Source organism: Rhinoderma darwinii, chromosome 6 (genome assembly GCF_050947455.1).
Source record: "Rhinoderma darwinii isolate aRhiDar2 chromosome 6, aRhiDar2.hap1, whole genome shotgun sequence".
Lineage (NCBI taxonomy): Eukaryota > Metazoa > Chordata > Amphibia > Anura > Rhinodermatidae > Rhinoderma > Rhinoderma darwinii.
Genome location: NC_134692.1, coordinates 111,036,264 through 111,053,311, shown reverse-complemented (window position 1 = coordinate 111,053,311; position 17,048 = coordinate 111,036,264). Strand labels below are relative to the sequence as shown.

The 17,048-nt window shown below is 39.4% G+C and overlaps 1 protein-coding gene across 1 annotated transcript in view; it reads left to right on the top strand.

Moving 5' to 3' along the window:
* LOC142655659 (uncharacterized) overlaps nucleotides 1-15,818 on the top strand; it is a 235,042-nt gene extending 219,224 nt beyond the window's left edge. The window contains exons 50-58 of the mRNA XM_075830110.1: nucleotides 1,044-1,231; nucleotides 1,720-1,814; nucleotides 2,829-3,013; nucleotides 5,510-5,712; nucleotides 5,822-5,984; nucleotides 7,474-7,583; nucleotides 8,041-8,163; nucleotides 10,351-10,492; nucleotides 15,523-15,818. Coding sequence (XP_075686225.1) covers nucleotides 1,044-1,231; nucleotides 1,720-1,814; nucleotides 2,829-3,013; nucleotides 5,510-5,712; nucleotides 5,822-5,984; nucleotides 7,474-7,583; nucleotides 8,041-8,163; nucleotides 10,351-10,492; nucleotides 15,523-15,527 — 1,214 coding nt within the window. The 3' untranslated portion in view covers nucleotides 15,528-15,818. The remainder of the gene's footprint in view (nucleotides 1-1,043; nucleotides 1,232-1,719; nucleotides 1,815-2,828; nucleotides 3,014-5,509; nucleotides 5,713-5,821; nucleotides 5,985-7,473; nucleotides 7,584-8,040; nucleotides 8,164-10,350; nucleotides 10,493-15,522) is intronic.
* Nucleotides 15,819-17,048: the final 1,230 nt, after the last annotated feature.

Here is a 17,048-nt window from a genome sequence, read left to right as displayed (position 1 = left end):
TCTCACGTAAATAAATTACAATTAATCCCGCAAAAAACAAGGGTTTTTACAGCCACATAAACCATAAAATAAAGACTTTATGAAAGCTTGAATGCAAAGAGACAAAATTAATAAAATGCTCATGCCCTCAAGACCAAAATGGGTCCTCAAGGGCTTAATAGACCGTGAGGTTCGGCATGACCAATTGGGGCACGCAAACCACCAACAGTTAAAGATTAAGTAGAGGCCTCTCACTTAATCTCTAACTTGTTGTGTACTATCTTGCCAGCAGCAACTGGGGCCTCTACCAATTTTGCGCCCTCATGATATGTCTGAATGCCCAAACAGTCAGTATGCCATGGGAAGGGCATTAAAAACTGCAGGCATTCACCTACTGTAGTCTTCACTGCAGGAATATCACTTGAGGTATATGTTTGTTATTCACATCAGCATTGTCTTTCCGTTGAGGGGTTCCGTCTGAGGTTTCCGTCAGGGGAATCCCTCAATGGGAAGGCAAACGGAAACCATTAGCAAAGTGTCCGTCACCATTGAGATCAATGGTGATGCAAACGGAAGCTAAGGTTTCTGTTAGTCACCGTTGTGCCAGGGTTCTGTTGTTTTGACGGAATCAATAGCGCAGTCGACTGCACTATCGATTCCGTCAAGAACAAAGGAACCCTGGCACAACGGTGACAAACGAAACTATTAGCAACGTTTCTGGCACCATTGAGATCAATGGTGATGCAAACGGAAGCTAAGGCTTCCGTTTGCCTTTCCGTTGACGGAAACCTTCGACAGAACCCTTCAATGGAAAGGGCAACGCTGATGTGAACAGGTCCTTAAAAAGATTTTTACCGTAGCTCATTTTAATGCAAGCCATTAGATTTTCTTTGTATTTTGGTCACTTCATCCCTTATTTTTATATCTTGTCATTATGAATTTGGTACAGCCTAACCTATGTAGCCTATGAAGTGAGGTATTTTTTTCTAAATACATCTGCTAAAGTGATAACGTACTATTGCATAAAACAGTGCCCATCATAATATTATACTGTGTCATTTTAGAGCCTCTTTCTACATTAAAAGATGCTTATTACGACGCCACCTTAAAACCATTGGATGATGTTTGGAAGGAAAAGACGGAGACTAGCCTTCACCAAATCAGTGCATATCTCCCAAGTATTGTTAAAGATGAATGGTTAATGGAACCTATTAGACACATTCTACACGGCATGAAGGCTTGTGTCGATTTGGTGGGTATAACAACAATATCAAGTCTGAAATGTGTGTGTTCAGAAAGTGTGTAACACATAGTAATTCTCTTAAATGCGCCACATACCATTGGAAACTATTCTACATGTGAATTCTGGATCCAGAACCCATTTGAACTTTATTTGCCCTATTACCAGCTTTACTGTTCAAAATCCTTATCTACATATGTAAATGATATTTAGGAATGTTCAACTTTAATGTATGGACAAGTTAGTTTTCTAAATTTATCCTGCATGTGATATATTAATGAACAACCCCCTCCTGCCCACCATCTTTTGTATGACAATAATGAGTGTGTTACATTACAAATTGCTGTGATGGCTGCCTTTATTTTTTATGATGACATGAACTACATTTACCTACTGAAGTGTTTTGCAAAGTAATTTGGAAATAATGAGCTTGATTAGTACAATGGATAAAATTTATTTCCATAGAATTCAAGTATTATTCTGCTTTAATTTGAAATTAGGGAATCCATCAGATACTGAAGTGGACAGAGAACAAGCTTTCCAGGGCAGTGAGCAGGATTCGGAAACCTCTGACCGGACTGTTTCGTTACTCCAGGTACAACGATTGGCACCTTTGTGGACTGTGTTTAGATGAGTAATTATTTTATCTGAAATAATTAGTCCCTTCTTAGTGCAAATTTTTAGGATTTGTTTTGTTGTGAAATAATTTACTCTTCATGGTCATATTGAGATGAAATCTCAACCTAAATTTTTCCTCACGTATTTTGCATATGGCTTGGGCCAAGACCAAGATCAATCCCAGTCCACCGCTCCTCCACAGGCATTACAGCAATCATCCCAAATGTGATGGACTGGGGTGGGCAGCAAACAAGAATGGCATGAACGAAAACCAGAATATTGTTTCCATGTGGCCTCATCTCCTCTGTATATTATACGATATTATTATATAGAAAAAATTTACAAATGCATTACAATGTATAGATAGAGGACATTGCCATGTTACAGCGGTCATACGCTGTCTTCACAAGTTAGTTTATTTATGTGTACGAAGTTTACAGAATCATCTGCTTCCTCTTACTTGTTTATATCTGATTTCCAAAAAATGTCTATTTTCATATAACATCATGCGGATTTGATCTTGCACTTGTCTTTCTTCCTCAATCTGCTTCTATAGAATATTTCACAGGCCGATGCCTTGACACCCATGGCCGGATTCTTACTTAGACCTGTTCTTGTTGTGACACCTTGTTATGTCTTATCGCATACATAGCGGCACTCCTCTGAATTATGGTCTAACATTAAACAATGTTTCCCAGAATGTTTCAAGCCTTCTCTTGAATTACTTTCACATAAACAACTGTTTTAGTAACCGGAAACGTCTAAAATACATTTGAATGTATTGCCAGGTTCTCCGTAGATATAAACACTACATCAGTCATTGTTGGTCTTTCCAAGAAAAGAGGAAAACACTTCCACATAATTGTAGACTGACAAGAATTAGCATTCACTTGCATTACCCGAATCGAAGGTTATTGTTCTGATGTGTTTTGCTTGCTGGCATTTTAACTACTACCAAGCAATTCATTTGTCTCTTTCTTGTACTTTGCAGTAACTGCTCTGTCACACTGAGTTTTCCTGTGCTTCCAATGGAATACCACTTAACAGACCTTGCAAATGTCACGCACTACATCATTGAGGAGAAGCTCATGAAACCACTAAAAGAGCTCTACAGTGTAAATCCGGTAGCGGAGTACTACCGATTCAAACGAAGGATGATGGAAAGTCCATTTGAGTGTAGGTGAAATGCAACCAGCCGTTATTTGCAGAGTTCCACATATAAAATGGCAATATTTGTAATGTGGTTATTCTATAGTAAAGTTACATTTTTTGGATGAATTCACCAACTCTTTCTCCGCTAAGAACTACCACTAACACTATTATTAACTTAGTTTACAATGAGTAGTATAATCAGGTCTGGTAATATTGATGGGAAAACCATGTTCATAACACATGTTGGAAAAATCACATTGAACACGTTGGGATGTGTCGGATAGGATCAGGGTATTGAATTGGTCTATGTAGGCTAGCTTAACCTCATAACCTACCATAACCATAGGAATAATGAAAATTAGAATTGCTCTGACCATCAACAACAATTATTTATGATAGACACATTTTCCATTGGATGGAATTAATATTGGACTTGTTCTTGGTCGCTACTTATTGAAACATTTCTCAAATATGCATAATTAGGAAATTTTTTAATTTCTTCTCTAATTAAATTATAAAACCTCTGCCCCTTTAAGAAATGGAGGCTAGTAGTGAGCAGTTTCAGGAGATTTTAACTTCTCTATGAGACTTTCTGCATCTAAGCTGAAAGAGTCCACTGTGAGGGGAAGGCTTTGAGTGTGCAGCGTGTGTACAGGAAACAACATTGCTGCTATCTTACGTCATGCTGAATGTTCTTATATTACAAGGAATGTAAGATGGATTCCTATGTATTATGCGGGAAGAGGAGGGTAAAAGAAGCAGCAGAGGTAAATCCTGTCACAGCTTTCTCCTCAGTGTGTGGCTGCTGGTGGCTCTGTATTGAGAGACCCAGATTAACCTATTACAAGCAGCTGTCTCCTCCTCTAGCAGATTAACCCATTACTAACAGCTATACACTCCTCATGTACTTGGGCTGCATAATGCAGAGGAAAATCATATTATATGGCATATTAATAGCAATATCCCATATGGGAAAAAAAGTTCAAGCTCCAGGCTAGAGGTGAGGACATTTTTCACCCAGTTTTCATTTTGCTGCCCATTACGAAGCATTAGGGAATTAATTCAGGTTTGAGATTCCCTTTTGGCAAATTTATGAGAAAAATAGTGGAATCGATTCTTCCATTGTATTCTATAGACTATAGCAAATCGACAAAATTGTGAAATAGGTGAATTGAGTTGCTGACACCTACTGCAGATCAGATCTGAGCATTAGGCTTCACTTGGTTGGTATTTCTCAGAGATGAAGAGAATTTCAAGAGATTTGGACCTCACTCGGCTGAAATGAAAGTAAAAACTGTGTTCTGTAAGGGTTAATTCACACCCTGCAGATTTGGTTCACATTTACAGTACAATACATGTGGATTTTAGAAACCTCCATCCACATGAAGTGAAATTCAAATGGAATTGAGGATATCCTGCAGATTTTTTAATCATGGATTTCCCCTTTTGCAATGCGTAGAGACGGATTCGTCCACAAAATCAATAGTGAAAATACTCTGCATCATTTGGGTTCCTACTACTGTAGGAAATCCATTGTCCTGCTGATGACATATAGTTCAGAAAACTCTTATAATTTAATCTGTCACTTTTTATCATTTTCTCAGAACCAATAAATCGTCTTTAAATGCTATGATTATTTCTAACCCTAAGGCTAGATTCACACGAGCGTGGGGAAACTCAGATGTGACAAACATGAAGTTTTTCCTATCTGAGGTGCCCCCGTGCAGGTCCCGTTTTAACGGATCCCCATAGACTTGAGCCTATGGAGGGGTCCGTGAAAACAGAAGATATAAGACAGGTTCTATTTTTCAACCGACCCTTCACACGATCTGTTGAAACAACGTCCGTGTGAATGGCCCCATTGAAAAACATGAGTCCGTGTGATATTTACAACACTAGGAATGATGGTCAACATTAAATATAATTCCCATTGTTGTTAATATCTTTTATGATATGTCCATTTAATTACCAGAATCCCCATAGTAACGAATATTTTGGTCAATGTGGGCAAATCTTATCTTTTACCAGCTTTAGATGTTAGATTGGCCTGCGAATGATATGATATCGTCAGCAGATTCCAGCATAATTGGCTGGATCCACCTACAAATAGCCAGTGCCTATAGCCATCTTAAGAAGTACAAAACTTGGGGAAGATATACATTTAACGTGATTGCCTTGTGACTTGCTCAACTTTAGTTAAACTATGCAACAATGAATTCACAAAAATGTAAGAACAAACCTGTAGGATAAGGCACAACTCCACTATCCTCCGCTATCTCATCAGTTGATAGGCTTCACAAATGTTTTCTTCTCCCTGAAAGGGTGACACCATGTACACTAAAGAAATACGTCTGACAGAAATTATTATCATGAGTTTGAGATGTCCAATTAGTCGTCAGAAACTGACAACATGTAGTCAACATCAGAATGATCACGGACTTTAGAAAAAAGTAAATCCTGTGATCAGTTTGTCTTCTCTATGTAGTTTTATACTATTGCATCTGTCCCTTTTGCCACTAGATCACGCTGTTTTGATTGGAAACAAGCACATTGTGACCTTTGATGGAAACCTTATTGACTTGTCTTCAAAATGTAGCCTCCTGTTGGCTAAGGATTTTCTGCACAATACGTTTACCGTAGTACTAAACCAAGGTACTGGTGGCCAGAGATCATTACACATAGAAATGAATCAAGTTGCCATTGACATCTATCCTGGACTAAAGGTAAAACTATAAATCTCCATACGGCTATTTGGCTATATTCATAAAAATTATATTTTTGGCAAATTTTGCACTTATAACGTTCTTTATTGTTTTTAATATTTCTCCATAGATAGAAGAAAATTGCCAGATCCTCGATCTTCCTACATTCAAATATGGAATATCAATAAAGAAAGACGCTACTAAAATAGAGGTGTCGAATCAAGATGGAATAACTGTACAATGTGACAATAACTATGACGTCTGCAGTATTACCCTGGAAGGATGGCATCATGGTATTTTTCAAATATGGCAAATTGAATCCATTCGGGATACGGGGTGCCGTTAAATATCCATTTATACATTAGATCATTAAACATGCATAGAGTTGTAGTTCAGCAAACAAAGCCAAGTAAAATTATGATCTGGCATGCTTGAAAGCTGCCATATTGTCACACATTCAGGACCGCTAGCAGTTGACATGATTCTTCAGCAGTTTAGCAAGGTGAAATATCAGATCTTAAAGGGGTTGTCCAGCCCTCCTGCGGAAAGGCCATCAATAGCTGATGGGTCTGGGTCTGACTCCCGGGAACCCTGCCAATCAGCTGTTTTGAAGGTGGTGCAGCACTTGTGCAAGCTATGCTTAACTTTAACTTCTACTTGCACACTGAGAATCGTCAACACGGATGTAACGGCGAATCACAGGTATTGTAGCCTTTTCTTATATTGAAGTGAATGGGAGAAAAGGCTGCAATACCTGAGAATCGCCACTATATCTGTGTTGATTATTCACAGTGAGCAAGTAGAAATAAAGGGGAAGCACCGCTCGTATGAGCGCTGCACCACCTTCAAAAAAGATTATCGGCAAGGGTCCCGGGAGTTGAACCCCGACCCATCAGCTATTAAATTTTTAGGGACTGAACAACCCTTTAAAGCAGTACTCCCATTAAATTTTGTATTGCTTTGCCCATTTGTAATGGGCATCTTGTACATGTATATGCAATTTATTTGCTCACTGAGTGTCTAGTTTTGAACACAGGCTCCGTTCGGCTCCCCCATGCGGTCACGTGATCTCTATTCTAGCTGGCCGATTCACCTTGAGTCTTATGTGTGGATCGGAAGCCAGTTTCACATTCTGAGTCTCATAGACTTACATAGAGAAACTGGCTTCCGGTCACACCTGTGCTCACCATTCTGTATTTCTGCCCCATCAGGGGAGCAGAACAAGGTAACAACCTGAAGCGCCGGTTCAGTTGCACCACAGACGGCACCAACGGCCGACCAAACCCATTGACTTAATGGATTCCATCGGGTTTACGTCGCAGTGTCCGTGGTTTTACTGGAAACATTAGCACAGCATAATGTGTAAAGAGGACATTTTTAGCTCTTTTGAAATGTCTGACTTCTTATTTTATTCTTGCTGGAAATGTATGACTAAATTGACAACCGGGTGTTCCTAGTTGGGAGGTGTCTTTACACTGTCCAATCAGTGCTGACCGTGTCAAAATATGTAGTGACACATCCCTTTGACAAGAAGAATGGTAAGTCTTGACAATTTATTCATACATTTCCAGTAAGAATAATAGAGGAATGGCACAGTACAGAGTTCTAAGAAAAGATGTTCCAGCCTCGTTATTCCACAGGAAATACAAATAAATATATATATATATATACTAAACAGACTATCGGGAGAGCTGAAAGGTCCTTTTTAAAGTATTTCTAAAAAGTTTTAATAATGTGTGGCGGTAACTTGACTTTCCTTTTATATTTTTATTTAAATTCTAGGAGTTTCTGCTGGACTTTTTGGAACTAATGACAATGAAGCTGGAAATGACCTGCTGCTTCCAGACCATACTCGTGCAAACAGCACACACGACTTTTCACTAAAATGGCAGGTAGTTATCAATTTATTTATTTTTGTGTTTTTTTAATACAATATTTGAAACACAGATGTTTAGTGTGGGACTACATTACCTAATCTCATAAAATAAGCTATAAGTAGTATTAGTACTTATTGTTTTAGCCTGTCTCAGGCTGTCTATACCCTTACAAACTGAGATTTCTGGGCAATTTCAGAAGAAAAAAAAAATAAGAATATTTTATTATTCTGTACATATACCAAATAAGTAGAATAACTACTTTTGTGTGACTGAATCAATATTAATTCATATGGAACCAAAGGCATTATTTTGGAATAAGTTACGATGTGACCAAGTTGCCCCCTCCGATTGAGTGGTGAATGTTTATTTCACTGTGACAGGTTCAAGTAATTAACCAATATCAGTAATAATAGCTGATTATAGAAACCTGACAACATATGAACATATATTTACTATTTCATTTTTTACCTAGGTTGACAGTCAGTGTAGTTCTGGAAGAAAGAGGGTGAAAGCCTGTACTACTGCGCCCCATCAGAAGTTATGTAAAGCCCTCTTCCAAGGGGGGCAGTCTGTGCTCAGGAACTGCTTCAAAGTTGTAAGAAAAACACTGGAATCATTACTTCAGCATTTAACAAAAAATGTTTTCATGTTTTTATATTTTATATATGAGTGTATCTCTAATAGAGCATTGCTTATGATTACAAAAAGGCTCAGACGTGTGTGACTAGAAAGGGTTAAGGTGCCGATACACATTAGATGTACGTCGGCTGAATCCACCGATTGCATCTGTACAGACTGACCATCTAATGTGCATGGAGGTGTTCGACTGTCCCCCGTCGGCAGATGTCGGGGAAAGAAGGTTCAAACATGTTGGAATTCAACATGCCTGATCTTTTGTTCTCACAGTAGATAGCCCTCCCAGAGCTGTCTGGCACGGCTTAATCCCCTTTACCCATTGACAACACATGAACACTCCTACAGATTCACAGTAGCCGGGCTGAATTTGACATTTAATGCTTTAAGGCTGTCTTGTTAAAGGGGATCTGTGACTAGTTTATTAATGCCCTATCTCCTTACTAATCTAATAGGCACTTTGCTGCTGATAACTACAGTGAGATTTGCTTAAAAAAAAAAAAAGTTTATTATTTGCAAAGTTATGAGCATTTTCCTACATATGATAATGTGGCTCTAATGGCAAAATAGGAGGTGACTCTTTCTTTTCACTCTGGGCGGTGTAATGTTTTCTGTATGACGCTATCCAATCAGCATACAGCTTCTCCCCCTTCCCTGCCCAGCAACACAGCCTGATCATATAGCATACAACTTCTTCCCCTTCCCTGCCCAGCATCACAGTGTGATCTTATAGTATACAGCTTCCAATCCTGACTGTGTAGTCAGCTGGCGATATCTCCAGTTGTGTCATAGCTAGAACTGCAATCCTGGTGTCATATAAAAGATTAGAATCTCCTCTTTCATATGCCACCTGCTGTTCTATTTGAAGTGATCCCCGCCCCCCCCCCCCCCAGCCTCAGTCTCTCATACTGTGTGAAGCAGCTTCATGCTGATAGGACAGTGTCAGAGGCTGTGAGGAAGCTCCACCTCAGGAGAATCGCTGCGGTTGCCTTCCACTTGTCTAATAAAGGCTAATTTACATATTTAGAAAAATTCTCATAACTGTGCAATTAATAAACGTTTTTTTAAAACAAATCACACCGTAGTTATCAGCATCATAGCGCCTATTAGACTAGTTAGGAGATAGGGAATTGATGAACTGGTGACAGAGTCCATTTAATGATTCAAGATAATGCATCAGCTTTGACTGTTGTCCTATGTTGCTCATGATATGTTATCTGTGGTTTTACAAAGGCAAACTCAGCTTTACTACATCTGTACTATCAGTCCCACACCATGATAAATGTATGCGCATCAAGTACTCATAGGGATGAATCACACTGACTTTATCATAATACTTATCTGATACTAATCCAGTACCAGACTTGAGGTGAGCCAGTGAATACTTTTGGTCTTTTTGACAATACCCGACTAATGATGCGGAGACATAAAGAAATTAGTAATTTGCTAAGGTTACCAACTTTGTAGACAGAGGGTACTGAGCGGGGAAATCAGTTATGAGGAGTTTCCACATTTCAGTTCATGGAAATAAATCAGTAATGGAATTGGGGGAAAAAGCAATGAAGATACTATAGTTAGATGAAATGTAGGAGAAGGGGTTCCGGCCTACAGGAGGCAAAGAAGTGGGAGATTAATGTGCAGTGGGGGTGAGGACCCGTGTGCTATAGGTGACTCATAGTGAGATTATGTGGAAAATCTGGTTATCACCAAGGATAATATTCTTATATATCACTGCAAATATTATCCTGTGTGGGGTTATTTCTCCCCAGCATCTCACAGATTGGAAGGGAAAGCAACAAACTTCAGTTCTTTCTAAAGGTTACCATATAATTTAATACCGAGTCTGGTCCTAACAGGCTTGTCACATCAGGAAAACCCAGGTCCATATGCCCTATTAAGACATATGAACATCATAGAGGGAGATTGCCTGCTCAGGAACTCCCTCTATGAGCTCTTGCAGATCTGGCCCATCAATAGACGGCTATTAATTAAAATGGCTGCCATGTAATACTACATTTCCTCTGTAGTGGCCGCTACAGGGTCAATACATGGCTTGCCGCAAATTCCATGATGAGACAACCCTTTTATTTTTTTTGTTACCTTAAACTTGCAGCAACTTACATCTTTTATTTTCAATATTGGTCTTCAGGTACAACCTGCTCCATTTTACAGAATGTGTGTTGAAGATATTTGCGATTCACATGAGATTAAGCCCATCTGCAACTTGGCAGCTGCATATGTCCATTTATGCAACAGAAACTTTGTTCCTATAGAAATACCTTCCCAATGTGGTAAGTACATTAAAGCCATACTAAAAATGTAGCGGACATGTAAGGGTATGTTCACACGATGAGAGGCATTTACGTGTGAAAAGACAGACTGTTTACAGCTGCCTCGTTTCACACGTAAATGCTCCTCCTCGTATTATGCGAGGCGTCTGTGACGCTCGTAAATCTTGAGCTGCTCTTCATTGAGTTCAATGAAGAACAGCTCAAATTACGTGGCAAAGAAGTGCCCTGCACTTCTTTGCCGAGGCAGTCCATTTACGCGTCGTCGTTTGACAGCTGTCAAACGACGACGCGTAAATTACAGGTTGTCTGCACAGTACGTCGGCAAACCCATTCAAATGAATGGGCAAATGTTTGCCGACGTATTGTAGCCCTATTTTCAGACGTAAAACGAGGCATAATACGCCTCGTTTACATCTGAAAATAGGTTGTGTGAACCCAGCCTTAGACTGTGAGTGTTCTGTAGATACTTATTTGGATGCAGGTTTATAAAAGAGAGTGCAAAGATAAACACCCCAAAAAGCTAATTATTTCCACAATAAAGCGCGTTGTGGTGTTGGTGGTGGCGGCAGCTTCATTCTGTGGGGGTGCTTCTCCATAGGAAAATAAAGGGCGGATGAATGCCAAAAAATTCAGGCAAATCATACTGGAAAAAAAGCTGCAGACTACAAGAGAACTGTGACTGGGTTGAGGATTAATCTTCCAGCAAGACAATGACCCCAAACTTAAATCCCAGGAATGATTTAAAACACCAATAGTAATGTCCTGCAGTGGTAAAATCACAATCCAGACCTCGAGCCAAAAGAATATTTGTAGCTTGAATTGAAAATAGCTGTTAAAGGGAGCCTGTCACAAGCATTTCACCTATTAAACTAGCAATACCAGGTGGTAGTGGGTGAAAAATCATTTCTATATAACCTATAATTATCCTCTTAGTCGGTTCTGTAGCTTTAGTATTTAGTTTTTTAGTGTTCCCACACCGTATGCTAATGAGCATAAAAGAGTCAAATCTTCATTTGAAAAGAGTCAAATCTTCGTTTGAAAAGAGTCAAATCTTCATTCCTCAAGTCTTTCTGAGTTAACCCCGCCTCCTTACTTATGATTGACAGCTCCTTGCCTTCCCCCAGCACACAAAATCCCGTGCTTGTGCATTGAGGTCCTCTTCTGGTGTGTGCGCACAAAGGGATTATTACGTTAAAAGGCGCAACATTTTTGCAGACCGTTATTTACAGTCAGAGGAAGAGTTTAGGGGAGGGGACAACGGCAATGAACTTTTGATAGCAGCGGTCAGTGAGGGATAAATAAAGTTCAATAGGTAAAATGGCGTTGACAGGTTCCCTTTAAAGGGAATGTGTCGCTAGAATTTTTTTTTTTTTTTTAGTTAAACAGTTAGTGATTACACATTGTTCTAATTTTTTTAATTTTTTCACAAGTCAGGAAATATTATAAATTAGATTCAAATTTATAACATTTCCATGTGCTGGTCACTAGAGGAAGCAATTCCCAAAATTGCAGCATTGGCATGTGGTAAAGCAACCTCATTGCTTTATGCTGCAAAATTGGAGAAGACACACTCGCTCTAGTGTCCTCACACAATCCCCCCTCCTTTATCCTGGCTAGTGCCAGGAGAAAGGAGGGGGTTGAATGTTCAAACCTCCTACACTGTGTGCCGCCATTTTTGAGCGAATGCACAGGGTAGGAGGATTAGATACAGTGGTAATCACACAGTTTAACACGAACATACACACACATCACATACACAAACATAACTTACCTGCTTCTGCCGCCTCCACCGCTCCCTCCGTGCCTAGTCCTTGCGTCTGAACATATGGCCGGAAGCCGCGACCGGAAGTAGTCATCTTACTGTCCGGCCGCGGCTTCCGGTTCACATGAAAATGGTGCCGGATATCGCTCTGCCGAAGACCTTCCTTTTGGTCTGTGTGGGAGCGGCGGCGCATGCGCTGTTCCCACACAGACAGCGTACGCTATAGTGAATGGAATGGCTCCCGTTCGCATTCTCTATGGGGATGTATGTGCCGTATTCCATCTCTGTATGTGTCGTTAATCGACACATACAGAGATGAAAAAAAAATGACAGCCCCCATAGAGAAGTAAAAGAAAGAAAAAAGAAAAAAGTAAGACACAAAAACACAAATAAATAACATTTATTTTAATAACATACTAAAAGCAATAACATATAAAAAAATAATTTCCGTGACACCTTCCCTTTAAATCACAGTCCCTATACAACTTTACAGAGGTTGCATTGAAAGAAGTTGCCAAAGTTGAGTCCTGGGCGTCCCTCCCGTTTTCATGACTTGCTTGCGTCTCTCTATTGAAGTCTATGGGTCTAACAGAAAAAAAGTGTCACTTTAAATCACGAACAGTTATCCAGTTTTCCTGTGGGATATGTAACAAATGGGAAATTGAATGTTGGACAGTATGCTCAATAAGAGAGTACATTTTATAGTCAATGTGATAGATTTTGTGGCAACACAGTGGTTAGCATTGTTGCCTTGAAGCTCTGGAGTCCTCGGTTTCAATCTAACCAAGGGCAACATTTTCATGGAGTTTATATGTTCTCCCTGGTTTTTGTGCGAGCTTCCTCTTGGTTCTCTGGTTTCCTTCCACACTCCAAAATCATACAGATTGGTTAATTGACTACCAATGAAACTGTCCCTAATCCTAATGTGTGCGTATATAGGGGAGTTAGATTGGGACTGATGTGAATGATGACATTATCTGTACAGCGCTGTGGGATTTGTGGGCGCTATTTAAGAAACTGGAAATAAAGAATCGAAATTTGTCCATCTGCTACATATCCTGCTGGAGTATCTGTTGTCCCTACTAAGTCTGCAGTGTCTGGCAGTTATGGCTATAATGCTGCGACAATGTCCAGATCTTGTTACCGTAGATGTTTCGCACACTACTTATTGTGACATCCTTGATATATCACTAGCGTTTTAAGATGGAGGATGCTGTAATCTTTGTTTTGTTGTTAGTGCAACATTTCTGACATCAAGGCCATTCACCAAGTCATAAAAACATAATGGCTTTCCCACAGTTTGTTTTTCCCCTAAGCTGTGCAGCATTTACTGAAAGTAATAGATTGAAGTACATAGCCGTGCCAGCTGCTGTAGTGATGGAATGGGCACTTCATTGTGCTGCGGTAATGTGTCTGCCCTCAGTGCTGCTCTTATTAATGTGCGCCGCTGGCTTTCTGGTTGGATGATAATAAAATTAAATCCTATTTACTGACATCTCTAATCTAAATCATCACATTGTTAGAAGATTAATTGTTTGGGATCAGTTTACTTTGTATATTGTTATGAATACTGAACAGTTTGGTAAGAGAAGCAGCTAATGGGACATAAATTAAAGGGGCATTTACATATTGCGGTTGTCGGCAAGATTTAAACTAAAGTGACCAATTTTATCTATTTAAAAAATGTAGCAAATATAGCAAGAATATAAAGCATAAATAATCAAATGATAGACAACGTCCTGATCTTCATTCTAGAGGGTAATCTTTCTACTTAAAGGGATTGTCTAGGTATTGGGTGGTTTTTCATATTGAAGACCTATCCACAGGACTGCAACTCTGCTCCTATTCAAGAGAATAGGAGCAGAGCTGCAGTACCGCAGCACGGCCACTATGCCACTATGCAATGTTCGGAGCCAACTGTTCTCGGCACCGGCGACCACTGCAAAACTTCCGATGCCAGAGGCAGCCGGAACAGCTGATCGGTGCGGGGTCCCATCGATATACTAATGACCTATCCTGTGGTTTGGTCACTCGTATGAAAAACCGCTCCATGCCCGGATAACCCCTTTAATCTGAAACGATACTAATCAGCGACAATTTTGTGTAAAGAGACCTTTAGACATAAGCAAAAAAGATTACAGCTATAGTCAACATGCCACCTGTGTAAAAGAATATCTAAAACAATATGGGTATATAGGGGAGGGGTAAGTATTAATTATAAGTTATAGCTAAATTACCCTTCAAAATATGTACAATTAAATGAGTTGTCCAGCTTTATGTAAATAAAACTTAAAGGGGTATGCCATCCAGAATCATTTATCACTTATCCACTACATAGGTGATAACTGTTTAGATAGGTGGGGATCCGACCGCTATGCTATGGAGGGAAGAGGAGCGGTGAGGCCTTTTTTTATTTTTTATTTCCGATTGTGGAGAGGGGGAGAAGGATGGGGCACTTGGCCAGCAGAAAGATGCAACAGATTTATTATAGAGGCATGTCGTGCCTTACTCCAGCGGAGCAGAAAACGAAAACTAACGTATGAAACCCAAGTGTTAGTAAATCTGCCACTTTGTTTTTCAATGACCTCTGTTTGCTGTCACTAAATGGAAACAAACGTAGACCAATGATGGGTTCTGCAGTACGAGGGTATGTAGCTCTGATTCCTATGACCTCAACATACAGTACATGGGTATTTTACTAGGCACGTCTCGTAGTTTTTATTAGACTAGGTCTACACGTCCGAGCAAAAGGGCCAGACTAGTGTCATCTATATTCAGGTTATCCTGGCTGTGTGGAGATTTTGTATACTGTGCCCTAGTGCTGAATGTTCTTCCAACTGGCATAAAGATAACATGAAATAATGACAGGTTGTCCCATTGCCTCAATAATATTCTCAGAGCAATACTAACCCCCGGGGCATCAGTAAAGTGGGATATAAGGAAATGCTGATATTTTTACATTTTGCATATTTATTTTTACATTTCCAGGATAATCTGTAGCACTTTACAATTCACAATCCTCAGTCCTAGCCACACTGGATGCTGGGATCAATTTCCTTCAATATACACGTAGAGGGTGATCTGTTCTAATCACACATTGTGCTATTCATATAACCTTCCAGAAGATGTGACCAGAGGTCACAATAAGTTCTGGAGTCATGTGAATGTATTGTAAGGATAGCACAACTATCCATAATACGGCACGAATTGTAAGAATGTGGATCAATCACTACAATGTTTTAATTTGGACTGGTTTTTTTTCTTGCAGTGTGAATTGCACCCAAACCACGGGAGCAGTGATGACTGACACGTCCATGTTGTATAGTATCTGAGGGGCGATAACACACTAAGTGCTTATAAATGACCTTCAGAAAAACTTGTACTCACCTGAGCAGATATCAACTGGTTTTGAATGTATGGAGCATGTACACACTTCTCCGTGTTCTGCTGTAACACTATTTTATTTTTAATAAAGAGGGTTCTTGTTTCATAATAAAACAGTTTTTTCTTTATTGTCAGCCTATTAAAGAGCGTCTATAAATTAGATTCCCTTTTACCTTATAACATATTCTCATGTCTCTTTCTTTGTGTCCTGTTGTGCCATTTTTCTAGGAAGTTTTTTTTTATATTGGAACAAGTTACAGGGGTTTATCACTGAACATGTCTTTGGGGTCGAGCTTGTAGACTTTTTGAGTAAGGTCTTTGACCAATCACATTCACAGTATCTCAGCTCAGATTATTTTAGAATCCATTTTCAGTATTTAGATAAATCTACTTAATAAGTATTATGAGAGCTGAACAGGGCTGGAGTATTAAAGGGGGTTGTCTGGTTTGAAAATAAATGGGATAGGGTCCCTCTCTTTTAGCAAGAGCTACAAAGAATGTCTCTACGACTGGAGGACTCAACATGTCCATTCATTACACAGAGAGCCCACTAATTTTAATAGGAACTGTGTAATGCTTCATTTCTCCTGTGGTGGAGCTGTACAGAAATGTAACAATTACTGCTGGATTCTCCTGCAGAATACAGATGATCGCTAGTGGTTCTAGCAGTGGAACACTTTGTGATCAGGTTATTGTCAGGAGACCCTTCTCACAAAAAGGGATTGCCCAAACTAAAGAACCAATTTAATCAAAATTGCTACAGAAAACATACAGGAGGCTCATGATTGTAGGTTGTATATTGAAAATAACCTTCATATTGTTCATAATTCATGCTAAAACATACACAAACACTATTTTGATGACAGACGCCCTTTAACATGTCTTAAAATAATGATTTCAAACAACATGATCTCTTAAAATGATGCATTTAAAACAAATGTTAAAAAGAAATCCAAGAAGTGTTCACTATAAATTATTCCCAAACCCATAAAATGTTGTTTGCTGTTCAGAGCACTCTGAATCATTGAACTGTTATACACATATATTTTCTGATGTCTCAACTGTTTAATAAAGACATATTGAAACAGAAAGTCATATTTGGCTCAATCTCTAAATCATACTGTAACTATATCAGTCAGATTTACAACAAGGCGGGTGGAGCGATTATTATCACACACTCAGGTAGTAGAGTAGCAGTTTTTCCTCTATTGAAGTCAATAGGGGGGGGGGGGGAATCCTCAAACTGTGAAGATAGGCAGGGCCGGCCTTAGGTTGGATGGCGCCCTGTGTGGGACTCTCTATTGCCGTCCCCTACACAAACCAAAAATTAACCACATATATAGACAGGCACATACTGGAACATACTGTAGATATTACATTAAAAAACAGACGTTTGCAGCTAGAATAGTC